The 18,456-nt window shown below is 40.9% G+C and overlaps 2 protein-coding genes across 4 annotated transcripts; one reads left to right on the top strand and one right to left on the bottom strand.

The window, feature by feature from the left end:
* Positions 1–572: 572 nt before the first annotated feature.
* On the bottom strand, positions 573–6,079 carry znf131 (zinc finger protein 131). Of its 2 annotated transcripts, none has more exons than XM_070964175.1 (9): positions 5,968–6,079; positions 4,854–4,995; positions 4,660–4,761; positions 3,966–4,110; positions 3,691–3,799; positions 3,335–3,526; positions 2,814–3,189; positions 2,548–2,678; positions 573–2,215 (listed from the first exon to the last, which is right to left on the bottom strand). In XM_070964175.1, the coding sequence occupies exons 2-9, from the start codon at positions 4,975–4,977 to the stop codon at positions 1,688–1,690; spliced, it is 1,707 nt and encodes a 568-aa protein (XP_070820276.1). In that variant the 5' UTR covers positions 4,978–4,995; positions 5,968–6,079; the 3' UTR covers positions 573–1,687. The 2 variants fall into 2 exon arrangements, with proteins under 2 accessions (XP_070820276.1, XP_070820277.1); XM_070964176.1 differs by lacking the exon at positions 5,968–6,079 and adding an exon at positions 5,735–5,853.
* Positions 6,080–9,809: 3,730 nt separating this feature from the next.
* On the top strand, positions 9,810–12,754 carry selenop (selenoprotein P). Of its 2 annotated transcripts, none has more exons than XM_070964859.1 (4): positions 9,810–10,040; positions 10,415–10,627; positions 10,725–10,842; positions 10,929–12,754. In XM_070964859.1, the coding sequence occupies exons 1-4, from the start codon at positions 9,838–9,840 to the stop codon at positions 11,613–11,615; spliced, it is 1,221 nt and encodes a 406-aa protein (XP_070820960.1). In that variant the 5' UTR covers positions 9,810–9,837; the 3' UTR covers positions 11,616–12,754. The 2 variants fall into 2 exon arrangements, with proteins under 2 accessions (XP_070820960.1, XP_070820961.1); XM_070964860.1 differs by having other exon boundaries at positions 10,929–11,591.
* Positions 12,755–18,456: the final 5,702 nt, after the last annotated feature.

Raw genomic sequence — 18,456 nt, 5'->3', positions numbered from 1 at the left:
CCATGGCCACGGGCCACGCTATTAGCACAGCAGAGGTTCAAGGTGGGGTCAGGGGACCAGCAGGAGGCCTAAACAGGATTCCAAGATCGGTCTCAATTTCACTATTCTCATGTGTGTATGTGTGGCCGTTTCTTAATGTAAGCCTACAAATGGAGATCCCTGCGCCCAAACCTCATCAAACTGACTCAAACATATTGAGCTCCTCTACGAGCTTTTCTGGGTCTGTCATGGAACATATGGTGCTTTCAATTGATCAATTTTGCATCATAATGTCAATTTCTGGACAGTTATTTGTACATACTCCTCTGTGGCTGTACGCACATGCTGTATACATTGCAGGTAGACCACCTAGCCAGCAGGACTTTAATGTAGAAATTTGTAGTTTGACTGCTTTAGTATATACTTATTCACTGTAATACAGTCTGTACACACTGATAACAACAGCTTTAATTAGGGGAAAAACAGAAATTCTAATGTGTAATAAACAACAGAATTTCTAAATGTATCTGTACCTTCACTAACTCAACTCAAAAATTAAGAGCTCAGTAGATGTATGCAAGACGCAAAGCCCATTCTGGAAACCAATTTTATTCCATGTCTGAGTTTTTCCTGCAAAAACACCAAAAGGCAATATGAAAAATCATCTTGAACAAATCTGTAGCATTAGCACTGATGGACATCAGTGCCATCAGCTGCTGAATGAGCTGCAACAAGAAGCTTTCATTCACTGTCAAACTGTCTTGCACTAAAAGAGCATGATGTAAATTTGAGGTGAAATAAGACAAAAAAAACCCCAAAACAAACAAAAATGAAAACTGATTGATGAAACACTGAAGAGTCAGCAAGAATACACAACATGATGGCAGACAGCTTTAAAATAAATACAGGATCATTAGCAGGAGATTATATATCTCCATCACTCTGTCCATTAACTCAGAGTTCAAAGAGTGAGGGCGGTGGGAGCGGAGTCATTCAATGTGATGGCACACAGCAGGACATATTGAGGAGACATGCTTTATCCTACATTCAGTGTTCTTCATGGAAACTAAGTTGTCAGCTACAGGATAATGCAGCAGCTCAGGACTGACAGAGCGCCCTGCAGGTCATCTGAGGGTATATTCACACGTGTCATTTGGAGCAGTTGTGTCAAAACCAGGAGTGTTTCCCCTCCAAAGAGCGTTCTGCTGATCGTGAAATCTGTTCAGGAAGTGAGCATATAATTGATCTGTATTTATGTATGTATCTACGCAACTCATCTGATAACCATGGAAGCACATATGCATGTCAGCAGGGGTGTTTTCTGTTGTTAAAACTGCTGAGCTGGTATCCTGCACAGCAATCCCACAGTAACGATCCCTGAATCATCCTACAAGATGCCTCCTTTTCATCCTGTCGATACCCGTCAAAATTCATAACACGCAGTAGAATTTCAGTGCAATAATACTAATAATGCTTATATCAGTAATTTCTTTGTGAACTCTTTGCGACACCAAAAACATAAATACACACATCATCAGTCAGTATAACTTCATGTCTACTCCTCTTGGCTCGTTTGTAAAAAGTCAGTGTGAACAGGAACTAGACCAGAACTGAAATGCAACAAGGTATCACTGAAGCCCCTGAATCGAAACAACGCAAACGAGCTACATGTGTGAATACACCCGAAGACACGGTCCTTCTCACATTCTCATACGACCACCGCTTGTTCTGCCTCCTCAACGTTCACCATTTCACCCTCCATCTCTACTTCCACTTGAGAGTTCACCACCTGCTGCCCGTCTACTTCAGTCGTGGTCACGTGCACCACCTGGATCTGCACGCCGGCCTGCTTTAACCTCTCCACATCTTCCTCGCACATCTCTGTCACACCACCGTCCTCCACCACTACAGTCGCAGTCTCCTCCATCTCCATCACATCCACGGGCTCCACTGTGACGTGCTCCACCTGGATTCCATCATCTAACAGGACTGTTTCTGCTCCTTCTATGCTCTGTGTGGCAATGGCGAGGGCGGCGGCGGCAGCAGAGTCAGTGATGACCACTTCCTCACTTGACTTGTCGTCCTCGGTGGAATGGACATGCTTGAGGTGGGCCTTTAGGTCTTTTGGGTGGGTGAACCACATATCACACATGGTGCAGTGGTTGGGTTTGATCCCTGTGTGGCTCACAAGATGGTCTTTGAACTGGTCCCAGCTGTTGAATACACTGCTGCAGACCTGATGGAGGAGGAGAGAAAAAAAGACATTAAATCAGTGAAAACAGAATCTCTTGTCACCACTTTGATGTTACAGTTTCTGCTGTGGCAATAAAGATTACTTTTTACACTACATCTCCCAAGAAACCACCACGAACAAAGAATCTGTATGACAATACAGCAGAAAATTCTGTGTCAGTACATCAGTCTACACATATTATGTTGCATTTCTGCATTAAGTGGATACATACATTAATATAATGTGACAAAAAATATTTGGATGGTCTTTTTCTACTGTTGACACTGCACTGGTGGGGGGAGTGCTTGACAGCCCTGATTCTGGACAAACTGTACCTGGCATTCATAGAGCTTCTTCCGTCCTTTCTTGGCTCCAGCCCCATTCTGACAGGCGGCCATATGGCACTTCAGTGTGCTGTTCCTTGCAAATCGCTCATGGCAATCTGGACACTCATAGGGTTTTTCACCTGCAGAGAGAAATAGCCGAGTTTGTGTTTCAGTTGAAGATGTGTAACAGCAAGACAATTATATCCAATTATCAAAGTAATAAGTTGAGTAATTTGAACATTGAGAAACTGAAAATAATTATTTTTCATTCTCACCTGTGTGTTTCCGCAAGTGCTCCTTAAAGTGCCCGAAGTGGTCAAAGTGTTTTTTACAGTATTCACAAACATGGACTTTTTTCTGGGGCTTCTGGTTTTGAGACAGTTCCTCTGCATCAAAGTGAAACGTGCTGATGTGCTGCTTCAAGGCGCCCTCCCGCGTGTAGGCTTTACCGCAGTGGCTGCACACATGGGGTTTTTCCAGCAAGCCCAGGTGCGTTTTCAAATGCTGCTTGAGGTGGTAGTACAACTTGAAGCTACGGTCACACTTGCTGCAGCGGAACATGTTGTCCACTTGTGAAATCTGAACCTCTACGACCTCGACATTCTCCAGCACCTTGGAGGCAGTCACCGTTTCCTCCTGATACACCACCTCCTGCCAAGCACAAACACAGGCAAGGCAGGGTTACTCCTTTCACATTTAGAACTCCTGCTGTATCCCCATATTTTGCCAATTCATACACCAAAAAAATACGACACGCATCTTGAATGAAGGCTCGTACAAATACAACTCAATATACCTCCTCTATTTCTCCCTTCTTAATGACCTGTAGTGTAGAATCCTCTTGCTGATACTTGCTGGTTATGTCAGCAAGAAGTGCCAAAGCAGAGTCATCTGACGCCGCCTGAGCATTCTTTGCTTCATCCACCACCTCTTCCAGTCCAGTCTCCTCTACCTCAATGGCCCCTTCCCCTATTACCACGATCTCCACCTGGAGAACATTGAATACATTCAGCCTTGACAGTTAAATGTGTGGGCAAAGTAAGGGTCGCTTATGTGTTAATAATGGAAAAATGCAGGATGTCAGTGGAATTTCAGTCAATGTTACTGTCCACTGTTTATCTTTATGAGTGTGACCACCATGAACATACTGACCTGCTCCCGTTCCACTGAGGGTAGGGTTTCTGTGATCACATTAGATGTCTCAGCAATCTTTCTCTTTTTACCTTTGCTCTTTGCGGTCAGCGAGGGATTGTCATTCATCCTACAAGAAAAGATGAGCTCTTGTTGAGAGAGAGCGGTGTCTATGATGAAGAGTCATGAGACTTGTTCCTTTCTATCTCATAAAACACTTCACTGCAACAACTTTGTACATTACAATATGGACACCAGCAGAGATAGGTGACAGGTCAACTGTGTGCAAGTCTCACTTATTGTTGAGTGCTTTGATGGCTTCCTGCATCTGGAGGTATTCAGCAGCCTTCCAGACATCGAAGGCCTCCTCTTGTCCAGCTACAGCTAGCGTTGCGGTGTAAGTGAACTCCATCAGCTGGCGAAAGGCTGTGTTACTCACTCCTGTCATAAGAGCATGACAGAGCAGCGGTGTGAGTAAAAGCTGTTCCATGTAACACAGTGACAAACACAGGAAAATATATCTGTAGCTGCAAATTCCTGGCTGGAACACAGAGCACATTTAGCATGTGGCACAGCAATTACTAGTAGACTTAAGATGTTTGGTAATACAAACTGTTCTAATATGCAATACCTCATGGGTGGTTGTTTTAGATGACGGACTTACAATAAAATTATGATGAATAAAGCAAGATCATTTCTAATTCCATTTACTGTTTTCGATCTGGGTCTTATTTTCATAGTTCTCGTCATCGTTCTCATCAGTTACAATTCCATTTTACTGAATGTCATTGATAGCAGCTGGTGAATTTGATGATCCTTCCAGAAGTAGCAACAGACGTGCTCTAAACAAAACTTTTTCTTTTATCTAATTTTAAATTTATTTAAACCAGGTAAAAACTATAGAAAAAAATCAGTTAAAAGCTTTGTGAATCTCCATGTGCACACATGTCTGACTACCTTCTTTTTAGTGTTATCTGAAACACAGAATACCTTCTATCTCCACCAGTGGCTCCTGGGTGAAATCCTGGAAGAACTTATGGAAAAACTGGCTGCATGCTGCCAACACTGCTTTATGGGCTCTGAACTGGTGTCCTGCAAGAGACAAGAGACATGGAAATAAGAAGCATTGCATAAGTATTTCACAAAACCACCATAAAGATGATCTGTAATGTACGTCTACTTACCATCTACAATCAGGGTAATGTCTGTGAACTGGTCCAGCTGTCGTTGTTCATTAAGTTTGTCCATCATGACTTTATAATGCGCCGGGTACTCATTGCCTCCATCGACCTCCACCTCAGCCGCCATGACTGACGTTATCCCTCTCTGCGTGAAAAGGGGAAAAATGGACATACAAGTCTTAATATGAGTCACTTTGCTTTACCTCGATTCATGCTTCCAAATTTCACCGCTGTCTTAATGCATATTAGAAACAAAAGACAAGATTTTGAGAATAGTTTAAACTAAAAACAATTTAATCTAGACATCTAGCAAAGAGACCACCAAACCTTATTTTTAACTTTAATAAGACCAATAAGACAGAGCAAGACAACGGCTGCTCCTCCATACATATTCCCACGTTGCATTTGCACATATATATATACAATATGATAACTGCATGACTAAATTTGAATTTTAACAGCACAGCTGCAAAACCTACATCTGGCAAATGAGGGGGTGGCTGCAATTAAGTTGTACTGTGTTAAAAGAAAGTGAAATTATCTTTAGTAAGGCTAAAAACGCTTGCACTGAACGAGGAAGTCAAGATGAGGGCCCATGAGAAGCACATCACCGCTAAACTCGAGAAGACGTTACATTTGCCAGAAAAAAGGTGTACGAACAATGAATACACACTCTGCTAAATTTTCCTGACGTGCCACACGAGAGGACGGGCATATAATTCAACGAATGACCGGACACATGGTTGTTCATTCGGCTAACGTCAACAGCTTTGCTAGTCCAGCTACATATTAGCTAAACTAGCAAACATTCAATCCTGCCTCGCACAGGGCAACAAAATCAGTTATTTATCACGCCTAATAAATGCAATCAAAGCCCAACTTACCCGGACTACATGCTGCTGTATAATCGTTTCGATACAGTGATACGAAGGAAACAAACATGTTACAACCCCAGAGTGTGACAGGTAACGGGCCTCATAGCACACTCGCCATTTCGAGTTCGACTATCAACATTACGTCATCAAACCGCGCATTAAAATACACTTTTCCCTGACAGATTTCCCGATTTTAAACGCCCTGGGTCAAAATACACGTTAAAAAACATCGGTATACGTACGTCAAGTTTGGTTACGCTGCTTCAGAAAGTTGTTTTGCGATAATTTTTCCCTCGACGCATGTACGACTGTTCTACTCTGGTTGCTCTAAAAAGGGCGGTCGTTCAACCCTCGGGCCTCGGATTCCCAGAAGCCCTTGCAAAGTCGAGGACGCCGGGAGTGTTGCTTAGTGACAGCGGTGAGTAACGACTGTTTACATGTTCTTCTTACTACATCATATAACTGCTTTGAGTCAGGCAGACCGACTGTTATCTAAACGGACAAAAGTGCATTCACATTCAATTTACATCACATTATCATATGCAATTATGTATTTAATTGTGAAAAGATTGCTAATGCTTCCTCCCTGTCAAAATAAAACCTATGTTCATAGGACTGTAGGCCGAGTTTAATAATGTGCCAGGTCTGACTAACGCAGAAAATTATATTCACTTCAAGTAATGTATAATGTAAGCCACAGTATATGTATCACTGTTACTGGTAGGCGGAGGTCTTTACCTAAATAAAGGGAGCAATATCAGACTATTAAAAGACCACATATTACAAGAAAAGTCCTGCATTCAAATATTACCTAAGAAGAGGCCAAACATCTTTTAAGTACTTAAAGTCTCAGCAGGTCTTCATCCATCTTTACACAAAGTTGAACTTTAAAGAGATAAGATAAGATATACAGCCATAGTAAAATAAATTAAAAGCTTAAAAATCTATGCATGTGGAATAAATGGAGGTGCAAAGTGCAAACGATGATGAAAACACAGGTCAGTGTCCGTGATGATAAAACTGCACATAAAGGTGCCTTACTATGTAATCATATTACAAATGTTACAAATGTTATTACAAATGTTACAAATCACATGAACAGAAAGAGCATGAGCTGGAAAATATGTGAACTGTATGAAGTGGTGCATTATAACACGATATAATGTTATTATACCTGTTATATGTGAAATAATGAAAAAATAAGTTAGAACAGCGGACTGAGTGTGAATGTATGATTAATTTAGTCAGTACCAGCCACACCAAACTGGGAACATTTTCTCATTGCCAAAAATCTGTTATGCTGACAAAGGTTTCTAAGATATTTTGCCACCTGTATCTCCTTTTAGTGTCATTTGGTTAAGTTTAGTGTGATGAACTCAGACCTCCTGAAACTTACTGATATGCATTCTTATAAACAGGTCAGTGTGCCCTGATAACGAGCATTATGTCATACACTGTAAATGAGTAACCCTGTAATAAGCTTGGCCTGGCAGGGCACTCTGAGTAACATATCAAGCTCAGCTGTATCGGCTAACGGCCACGCCACAGTCACATCTCACTGCAAAGAGAAGGTGGTGTTTACAGACACTGATAACCTGCATTTATCCTTCACACTGGTGCACGTTCCTGCTGCAACTGCTACATCACAGCCTCCACGTGTTTTTGTTATGCTCCGTTTGTAGGCTATGTGTCCTTGTAGATCTTCAATTTTAACTTAGTTTCTACTTTATTATCATTTGCAGCGCTCCCTCCGTGTTGGTATGTATGAAATGCTGCTTGTGTATTCTGGCAGCAAGGTGCATTCCCAAATGTTAAAGCATATATTCTACCATCAGTTTTATAAACTGTATATATTGTGCATATACATAGTCCTAGTATTTCTCAAGTACAAGACAACACATGACATTCATAGTTTTTAACATAAGAACATTGGCAATAGTACTCTTTTGTAGCAATAGGATTTTTAGGACATTTACTATTTTTTATAATCCATACAAATGTACACATAGTTGTTTTACTATTCTGTATCCTGTATACTTTTAATTTTGACCTTTATGCCACTGTGCTTGCTCTTTGTAATGCTTGCTGGCTGTAACAATTGAATTTCAATAACGTCTTATCTTATCTTACCTTATCTTATCAAGTCAACTAACTTTGCTACAGTGTATGGCTCCTGATATGACAAGCAGCAGGAGATTAACTTTTCCACTTGTCTTCACTTCTGTCTCAAATATTAAATTGTATGAACTTACAGTAGTGACTCTACTGAGATATACTGGGGGTGGACACAGTGTAGGAACATATTTGACACTGGCAAACCTAAGCCAACAACATTACAAACATTACAGCCTAAAAATCAGCACAGAGAAAAACAATCACCTCTTAAGCACAGTTGTAACAACAAGCTGCAAAGATTGCAGGGTTATTGTATTATGTTGTCTGATATTGTGTTACATTTCTTGTACAATTACTGTTCAGCATTGTTTTGGATAATAACTTATACTCACATTTCCAACTCTGTGTGTTTAAATGCTCTTTATTCCTTGTTAAACTGTCACTGACATTTGGGCTGGGCTAGTTAAATCTGGCCTTTGACCTAATCTCATCGCGGTGCTTTCACTACCCTGAACTGCATGGCCTGTATTTGCAGACAGACTGGACTTTGATTTTTTTTTTTTCATTCTCCCCTGTTCATGGCTAAGCTGAATTCCTCTTTTCTAATTAGTTACATATTTTTTGGCCTGTCCTGAGCTATGAGAGTATCATTTACTCACTTATGATCTCCCATGTTCAGCACCGTACAATACCCTGGTTAGATTTTTCTTCTTTTACTGTCTGTGTGTATCAAACTGCAGGAAACTTCCTCAAGAATGCTTAAACTAACCCACTTGTGTATGCTGACTCCTCTCTAGCTGTGTGGGCCTTGTAGAAACATGCTGGACACTGACCAGAGTCCCGCCTTCTGTCCCTTCTCACTTCCCTTCTCTGCACTGAAAGTAAAAAACAAAATTGCACAATGTTCCTCAATGCTCTTGGAGACTCATAATACAACTCTATAATATAGTTCACATAATGTAAAAGCTTTCTTTTTGAATGAATGAATGAGCTGACATATCTTGCAGCTGTAATAAAGACATAGCTTCTTCTCCTCTCGCTATTCTCTTAAAGGAATTTGTCAAACTGCCAGTTTCTATGGAACATTTACCATTAAAAAGTTTTTGTATCCTCTCAGCAAGCGGAATTCATGCCCTGGTTAACTGCAGAAAAGTGTAGACATCAGCATACAGCTGGGACTGAACTTTGTCCTCCTTCCAGGCTGAAAAACAACAGGCAGAGTATAAAAGGGGGGGGAGCAGGGAAGGAAGAGACTTGTTTTTGTGCAAGGAGTTGCAGCAACACAGAGCCGAGCAGAGAGAAGGCAGCTTTTCAAACGAAGGGTAAGAAAGAGAAATCATTACATTTTTAAATGCCCACAAAGCAAACAAGAATTTAAAAGTGTTTCCTTTTACAGCTGTAGTAAATAAATGGGTAAATGCTAAGACACAGGGACTAAGGATATTTAGCATGTTTTGAACCTTTCTTAAATGCAAATGTTTTCATTATAGATGCATTGTATCAGTGTATCCTACTTCAACCAGTCGCTGAACCATTTTGTCCATTATGTAACCTTTCTGCCAGTAATGCATGTGGTGATATGTTGCAGAAATTTTAGACTTTTTGCTTTCGACATTCAAGCATGCTTCCTCTTCGATGATATGTTGTTTCTTTACTTTGTATCCATTAGCTTAAATTTGTATAGAAACAACATGAGCACATGAGATGAGATGTAAGAACTTCAAATCAACCTCTTTCTTCACTCAGCTAGATGCACAGTCACTTTTATAACTATCCAGCAAACACTTGAGTGAAAAGCAGCAACACTTTAGGAGGATATTCAGGATCATTTGGAAAATCTAAAACTCATAAACCTTCTCTGGCCTTTTGTACAGTCCTAATCTCTGATGTTCCTTCCTCCCTCTGTCCCCTCTGCACTCTTTCCCAATTTCCCCTTCTTCCTCACCCCTATCTCCTACCTCTCCAGCAGCTTGGGGCAGTGAGGAGGCACTGCAGGGATGTGGGCGTGCGTCAGCCTGCTCATCACTCTCTGCCTGCTCCACGGGGGCAGTGCAGAGAGTGATGGGGGTGGGCCTCGCTGTCAGCTGCCACCACCCTGGAAGATAGGGGAGGTGGATCCAATGAAGGACGCAATGGGCAAGGTGACAGTGGTGGCCCTTTTCCAGGCCAGCTGATTGTTCTGCTTGGTGCAGGCTTCCAGGTATGTGTGTAAACCAGTATGACCTCTTGCTATGCACTTCTGTCCAATCAAGAAAAAACATGACATTAGATTGCACCACCCTAGGAGTCCTAAATCTGCGGTAAAGCGTGACATTGACACTGCGTAGTTAGTCAAGCAGTGTTACAAAATTAAAATAAAAAATATTAGATATTTAACAGTGTCATTTAAATTTTATGACACACTCTGCAAGGCTTGCCAGGTTGGCAGGAAGGCATAGCAAGCTTAGACTGGTCCTTCCTATGCAGCTGTCAAAGAAGTGCATCCTGTTCATACTTGTTCCTTAAGCAGACTATCCAGCAAAACTAGTTACTTGACAACAGTTTTTTAAACTCATGGTGTCTGATTTTTCACAGAATGGACGGCCTGCGCCAGAAGCTGGAGGGCGAGGGTCTGAGGGATGTGGTCTACATAGTCATTAACCACCAGGGGGAGCAATCACAGCGTCTGCACGCCATGCTGGTGCAGAGACTGTCAGAGAACATTTCGCTGTACAAGCAGGATGAGCAACAGCCTGATGTCTGGCAGACTCTGAGTGGAGAGAAAGATGACTTTCTCATCTATGACAGGTCAGTAGAGGACAGGACATTTACATTTTACACAGGAAATCAAATATTTTTTGTTATTTATTTTACTCACCATGCATTTCTGTCCCTTTGCGACCAGGTGTGGCCGTCTCACCAGCCACATTTCACTTCCATACACCATCATCGGACAAGGCCACGTGGAGAGTGCGATCAAAGAAACCTACTGCAAACGCATCTGTGGCGAGTGCTCACATGAGGTATAGACCACACATGACCTCAAGAAAACAAATGAGCTCATACAATGAAATCTGTTTTGGTTCTGATTCCATTTATTTCTCCACAGAGAGCTGAGATCCCCGAGGAGTGCAAAGAGAAACCACCTGCACAGCCTGATGCAGCCATAATCCCACCTGTAGAGGAGGACACTGGACATGGTCACCATCATGGACATCACCACGGTCATCACCACCACGGGGATAATCACGGTTCTCACCATGGTTCTCATGGCTTTGGCCATGGCCATGATCACAACCATGGACATGGTCATCACCATAGAAATCACAACGGCCATGGCAGCGACCATGGTCAAAGTCATCCAGATGTTAGACAGCACGGGCATGGCCAAGGTGGTAGTGCATTTCAAGGGCAAGATCATTTAGATTTAGGTCAGGTGCAGCAAGCAGTTCACATGCAGCAGGAGGTCCACAGAGCCCCTATGAGGCCTTGAGTACCAGAGAAGGCAAGGTGAAAGTCAAAGTACAGCTGACAGTGGACAGCAGGCTCTGACAATGAAGCCTCTCCTAAGGCCAGCTGATGCTGACACTGACGCAGGCTGTTTGGCGATGCAGGGAGTGAGCAGCCGGTCGGTCTCTGACACTGTGATGAGGCGCTGCCCGCCTCCTGACAGTGACACGGACTGATAGGCGATGCGTCCAATAATGTTAGGGAGACCTGACAGTGACGCTTGCCTCCTGCTGACTGACAGCAGCCTCAGCCAGCCCAATGAGTCTGACCCCAAGGTGAAAGCTGAGTATGAGAGCAGCTGTAAGCTGGCTCTGATATCAGCCAGAGACACCAGGGGCCAAATGCTCTTTTTACCAACAAGTATTACCCTGAGAGAGGGCAGGGCAATCCCTGACAGCATGGGATATATTAAGAGGTCCGACATCACACTGATAAAGACAACATGAGGGTAAACAAAACATGAATTGGCAGCTTGTTAACTTGCTTCATTTGGCACAGACATCCAAGTAATTTGATCAAAGAGCATATGTCGCATTTCACCTGCCTCAGCATGTCTGTCAGTGTGTTGCTCTCGTTCTCTCTCAGGAGTCTATGTGGTTGTCATGTTCATGAACTTCCTCCTCCACTTTGCTCTCTCCATCCATTATGAAAGCAGACACAGAAACTATGATCTAGTGGTGTCTGTTTGAAGTCAGGCAGGAAAGGGAGGAGAGGGTAGTCCAGGAGCATGACAAACACTTTCAAAGTTCAGTATCAAAGGATACTTGAGGGAACATCAAAAACGAGATAGAATCTGCAAATACTGCCACAAACTAGAGATTCAGGATGAATAAGAGAAGATTCTATGAGGTTAATACCAGAAATCAGTTTTTGGGGAAACCAGAAAGCACAGGTCCGTTACTGGGGAAGAAAGTTAAAAAAGCTATGGAAAGCAAACCTTAAGAAAAGTATGCAAGTGATGTGTTCGTCTGCAGGGCATGCTATTGATCATTGTTCTTGAGCACATGTAACAGCAGTAACTGCCACAAATGAGTTTTCCTTTTTTTTGTTCTGCACTGGTTGAAGTCCACAAGCTTAAACATATATCAGGTGTGTCTTTTACTGCAAACATGCACATTTTAAATGTACTTGGCATTCCTGTGTATGCTTTTCTTTGCATTTTCTGGACTTGCTATATAGATTGCAAATAGCACACATTCATACAAATCTTACTTACAAAAAAATCACATAAGGCTCTATTGTTTAGGAAAAGTCAGAGGGAAAAAGAGAGCGATAAAGGGTTGTTGGAATACACTCTGTACTTAATGATGGCTTCTGTGGGAAGATAACAGTCACCCTGAAAGCCTGATGCTCACACACAGAACTGTATTGTGTACAGGATGTCAAACATGCAAAGTGAGAGTTGAATAAAGATGGTTGAGTTGCTTTTTTAGTTTTTTTGTGTGTGTTGTGTTCTTGTAAAAGTCAAAACATAAATGTTGACAGTGAATGTATATATTTAAGCAGACTCCAATGTGCTGTGTAAGAGGTATCATGGGGTCTGCCTGGGATTGTATGTCTCAGGGGAGAGACTCTTGGCAGTATTTAGCAGCTCGCCTGCACGTGCCTGAGAGGTTAGATGCATGTGACTTCAACAAAGCAGAGGGCTCGTATTACCCACAATTGCCTACTTGTACATTTACGATCTTCATAAGAGTCTGCAATATGCCATTAAAGTCCAACAATACACAAATCTTACATCTTAATGTCCCTTAAGTAGATAAAATTGTTTTCAGTAATAAATTTTAGAGCGCATCTATGTAAAGGGTGCCGTTCAATGTGCTGGTGTATTTGTCAGCAGATGGCGATGAAGGTCTACACAATGAAACACCACCACAGTCTCAACAGCTGATTGGTGACTTCACTAATGGAGCCTGTCCTCTTTACTGACCTCATACAGGCTCACCACATTCTTTGACAACTCCACCCAATTGGGCTTTGAACAGAGTGCCTCTTCACTCCAAATCATTAATTAAAGTGGCTTTTTAATTCAAATAAATTGCTCAAGTGTGCAGGTCTTTCTCCTTTATTCTCTCTCACACATACACATGCAATTTCAATAGCACTGGCGCAAGCTATCCTGATTTTATATGAACATGAGCAACATGGCACGCATCCAGTGTCAGCTTGAAATAATTTCAGGAGTACTCTATAGAGCACAAAACAGAGCTCTCATCAGCTAAAAAAATGCTTTCATTTTAGTTGAAAAATAAATAAATAGAAAATCCATCATGGTTGGTTAGCTGTGGTTTTACCGTATTTTGGTTCCTAAACTTAAATTTGTGATTTATATACACATTGTGAATTGATAATATACTTGTTACATCTATTTTCTTGCATTAGTAATAATGATGATAGAACAGACAACACAAGAAGAAAGTAGTTTGCATCATATTTAATAAAATCTGTCCATTTGGTTTGCTGTTTGTGACATGTGTTTAGAGTGGCCTTGGATGCACGTAACTTTAACACATGCAAAACCACCATCTTAAGCTCATTTTTTTGTGCTATCACTTACATAATGATGTCAACACACAGCTCAAAACCTACGAAACAGTCCTCAAGACTTAAAGTGCATCACCCTCTGCTCAGTGTAATGTATCTGAATTGCCTGTCGGACTGTGTGTCTGAAAAGGTCAACAAGCAACCGGAGGTAATAAATGAGGCCGAGGTGGACCGCTTGTGTGGGCGTAATTGGGCTGAAGATCCAATACAGGGGAACAGTGACTTATGGGTAATTACCTGCAATGTCCTGAGACGAAGAGCTGTGAGTGGCTGTCTCTCTGATTCAATCAGCCCCACACAGAGCAGTGCAATACACAGCCTTTGTCTTAATTGTCCGATATGCTTTCCCCACGATGCACAACTCTTTCTGCAGCCGCTTCCTCTCCCTCCACTTACTCCAGCAGCGCCAGAGAGAGAGAGAGAGAGAGAGAGAGAGAGAGAGAGAGAGAGAGAGAGAGAGAGAGAGAGAGAGAGAGAAGCACACACTTGTGAACTCATTCACACACACAAAGTGTCTCTGTGTTGCTCACAAACAAGTACCCACACAATTCCTATTTTTCCCTCTCTCATAGACACACATACACAAAATCCATTTGCATTTGAACTCTCCCACAGTGGGCTGTACATTTTGTTCATTAACATCCTTTTCTGTCAGTGCTGAGTGCTGATCTGCGCTGACCTTTACTGTGCAGTGTGCCGCTTGTGTACTTTTAATGATACAGCTGGTAGTGAGTTATGGGGGTTTTGTGAACAGTCTGGCGAATTGTATTTAAAATTGAATTGAAATTATAATCAGTGACATAATAATAATAATAATAATAATAATAATAATAATAATAATAATAATAATAATAATAATCTGATTTGTTTAATTGACTGTCGCATTTCCAACACTAACATTATACTTTTCATTTAGTTTGGAAGGAGGCTGTTAAAACATGGCACGGAAAGCATAAAGAACAACTAAAAACATACCAGTTAAATGTTTGATTTTATTTTTGTGGGCAGCCGATGACAAAAAACTTGGGCGAGATGATTGAGATGCTGTATATACATTTATTGTGTAACTTGTTGAAAGCTTATTGATCACACATACAACACCAGAAAGGCTCAGCTGGTAAGAGAACAATACCAAATCATCAAAGATCAACACAGTTCTTGGCCTTGAGTAAAACAGCAGCCAACAGACGAGAACAGTGACTCCAAGGACAAGAAGGTCTGAAGATGTGATTGAAGCACGAAAAAATGTGGAAAAGGCATATCAATTAATGAAGCCAATGCAAACTGATAAATTATGTTGTTGAGTCTTTCTTCACTTTCAACCACAATGCAGCTGTTTCTAATTCTGACTTTTTTTTTTATTTTTTATGTAAGCCTGGATGACACACGTCAGAGAACAGTGCACACATTACTCCTGCTGCCCCATTTACTGATGGTGATCTGAGGGCTCGAAGACAAATAAATAACAGGTGAATAGAAATATAGAGCGGAGCCACTGAACTTAGTCCAAAAAAAAAAGGAAAACAGGGTGTATACGCTGTACTCAAGACAAGAATTAAACTACTTTATTTCCCCAACAAGCTGAAAAAATGTCTGGTTGAATGCTCTTCGTTTGAGTTACAACCAGCGCAAATTCCAGCACTCAAGATTACTTCCAGGCTTAACAGAACGACAAAAACTACCCTTGAACTGACGCAAAACCACGAAGCTGGAGGCCAGAATACGTCACTATAAAACACTGTAGCCCCTTCTAATGCACTTTTCAATAATGAAATGGTAAAATCACATGGTGGGAGAAATATAAGAGTGGAAAGTTACAGTAGAACCGTCTCACCCTACTAAATATTTTGATATGACTTTGTAAAATATCTATCTTGTCTATCCATAAATCTTAAAGCAAACATTAAATACTCCATTACAGTACATCATTCTATCAGTCTGGTAGTGTCAAATATGTCCTACAGTATAAACATTAACTCTGTAGAACACAAGTGAAGCTTATTGATATTGAAAGATCCTCATTGTCTGGTTATTGAGTTGGATAAAAACATAATGCTGTTTTATAATAAATTCATAGACTTGATTTAGTCCAAAATACAAAATCTGACTACTATTTCAAACATCAGATATATATTTGTGTGTGTACAAAGTGCTTGCTCTAAAGTGTCTGTAACATTTATAAGTTTGGAATAACGGTTGCAAACTTTCACACTACATTAAGAATGAGCTCATTGCCAACAGGAAAAAAAAAAGCAGACACAATGTCGTAAACACCTGTACAGCAGGCTGGAACAACAAAAAAAGCACCTCCCAATTCCTTTTGCTTGCTGTGACCTTTAAAAACACTTTCAGTGATTTAACTGTTTTTGCAACTTTTCCTCAATATCACAACTGCACCGCATATTCCAGTTTGCACACGTTCACAATCACCACAGTACAACTGAATCAGAATCTTAACAGCGCTTTTTCCATAATCTGATTTTCCTTCATGTACACAGAGAGCCTTCTGGGGATCTTTGGACGGGCGTAAACACTGTGAATGTCAGATGAGCATCACAAGGTGAATGCACTGCAGCTTGACCTTGTGGCAAAACTGCCCTATTGTTGCTTCTGATAACTGAACCAAATCATACCTTCCCATTTCTCACAGGCAACAAAACATTTTCAGATATCAGGAGCATCTAATTTGCGTTTACATTTACAGAGTCGCGATAGTTTTGAATGACCCCTTCCCACCACAGTAAGGCTGAATGCAGGAAAAAATACATGTACCGAGCAGCAATACATTGTGATTAGTAACATTAATGACATAAAAATATACTATACTTGTAATCTTACAGCACTAGTAAATATATTAAGACATTTCTGCAACAGCATTGACTTGCTGGTATCATCAGCACCAGGCAACAACAACAGAACACTGAGCTTTATTAAAAAAAAAGAGAGAGAGAGAGACAAAAAGAGAGAAATGGCACATATTTATCATATTCACATTTTCAAAAATTGTCATTTCATGGCTCTTGCTTTGTCTCTCTTCATTATGGGATTGTCTGATACAAAACATCTTTTCTATCAAAGTGATTCGCCTACTTATCTCAAGGATGATTCCCAAATAACATTATTCAAAGGCAGGATGTGTTTCTTAAGCATTTTAAAGCATGTTTTGTTTATGGTGTGATGTGACTATTCAGAGGCTGCGCTGATGGTATACAATAGGAATGCTTCTGACTCATTCATGAACTCGTTGAAATGAAAATTCATTGTGTTGTATCACAAAACCACGCATATCGCACAACCTCTATTGACCTATGCTTAGATAGCTTCTTGTATGCAGTATATGCAATGCTGCTGTGTGTCACAGGCATATTGTCAAAGGCTTTATGATAGAAATGAACACATAGGAGCATAAAACCTTTTCAAAAGGGCTCCTGTGCTATCCTCTCACCCACACAGGCTATTATTACACAGATTACTTATTATAACAAGATTACACTGTCAGTGAACCAAGGGCAAGCTTACACTGCAAGCTAATGTGACTATATAACTGATAAAGCAACATATTCTGCTTATATAATGTCCTTAATTTGGTTATTCTAATTAAAGTATGGGGGCAAAGTAACTGGGAATCCGTGCCTAATTATATCAAACCAGAACTCAAGGGCTTTCAGGGTTTACCATGATTAGCATTTTTGGCTTGGAAATTATGGTCAGTTTTACGAGTGTGACCGGAAATGTGCAAATTATGGTTTAAATTTTGCAGCTAGTTTTCAGCTCATAATTTTTATGACTATGTCAGGAAGGCAAAAATGAAATATATCAGTTAAGGCAAATGTTCTTGATGTAGTGTGTGTGTACGCATGCATGTTATTGTGTTAGTGCATGTGCAGGTTTTTAGTAGTTACTCTATGCACAGAGAGGCTTTACACCAGTTCACCAACACACAACAATGCAAAAATGCATGAATCCTAATACCGACATATACTTTAGCACAGAAATGGCAAGCCAATAACACTATCATAGGCACGGTTTACTTGGCAGATAATAAGTAGAAAATGTTAGCTAATTACAGCTATTACATACTTTCACAGTCTTTCAACTTGTTCCAGTTGCTGCCCCTGCAATAACAAAGCAACATGAGAAGAATACAAGTCCGGAGTTGAAAGTTTACCCATTAAAATTTCAGCTTAAGTGACAGGTTATGAGTGAATGCTCATTGTAGAGGTGAGACTTGGCTGCTCTTACAAGATGAAATGAAATATCTGGTTTGGGCGTGTGTCCTTTCCCTTCTACCTAACAACAATAACAATATCAATGTGCCCTTGAACAAGGCACTTGGTGATGCTCTGTGTACTACACTTCGCTGTAAGTACTGAGCACCTCAGTGAAGATGTGAATGAATCTGAGTAAATCCTTCCTCCTACTGCCGTTAAGCGTCGTGACATGTTCTCAGGACGCGTGTCAGAGTAAAACGAAAATAACTCAGGTTAAAAGAATATTCTGTGCTGGGACATGCAGAATCAATCAGAAATATTCGATGCATTCGAGGAATTAGTTTATGATAAAAAGTTACAATTTCCCTTTTA

Source organism: Chaetodon trifascialis, chromosome 6 (assembly GCF_039877785.1).
Source record: "Chaetodon trifascialis isolate fChaTrf1 chromosome 6, fChaTrf1.hap1, whole genome shotgun sequence".
Lineage (NCBI taxonomy): Eukaryota > Metazoa > Chordata > Actinopteri > Chaetodontiformes > Chaetodontidae > Chaetodon > Chaetodon trifascialis.
The sequence above is the reverse complement of the archived record's forward strand: the minus strand, read 5'-3'. Positions and strand labels throughout refer to the sequence as shown.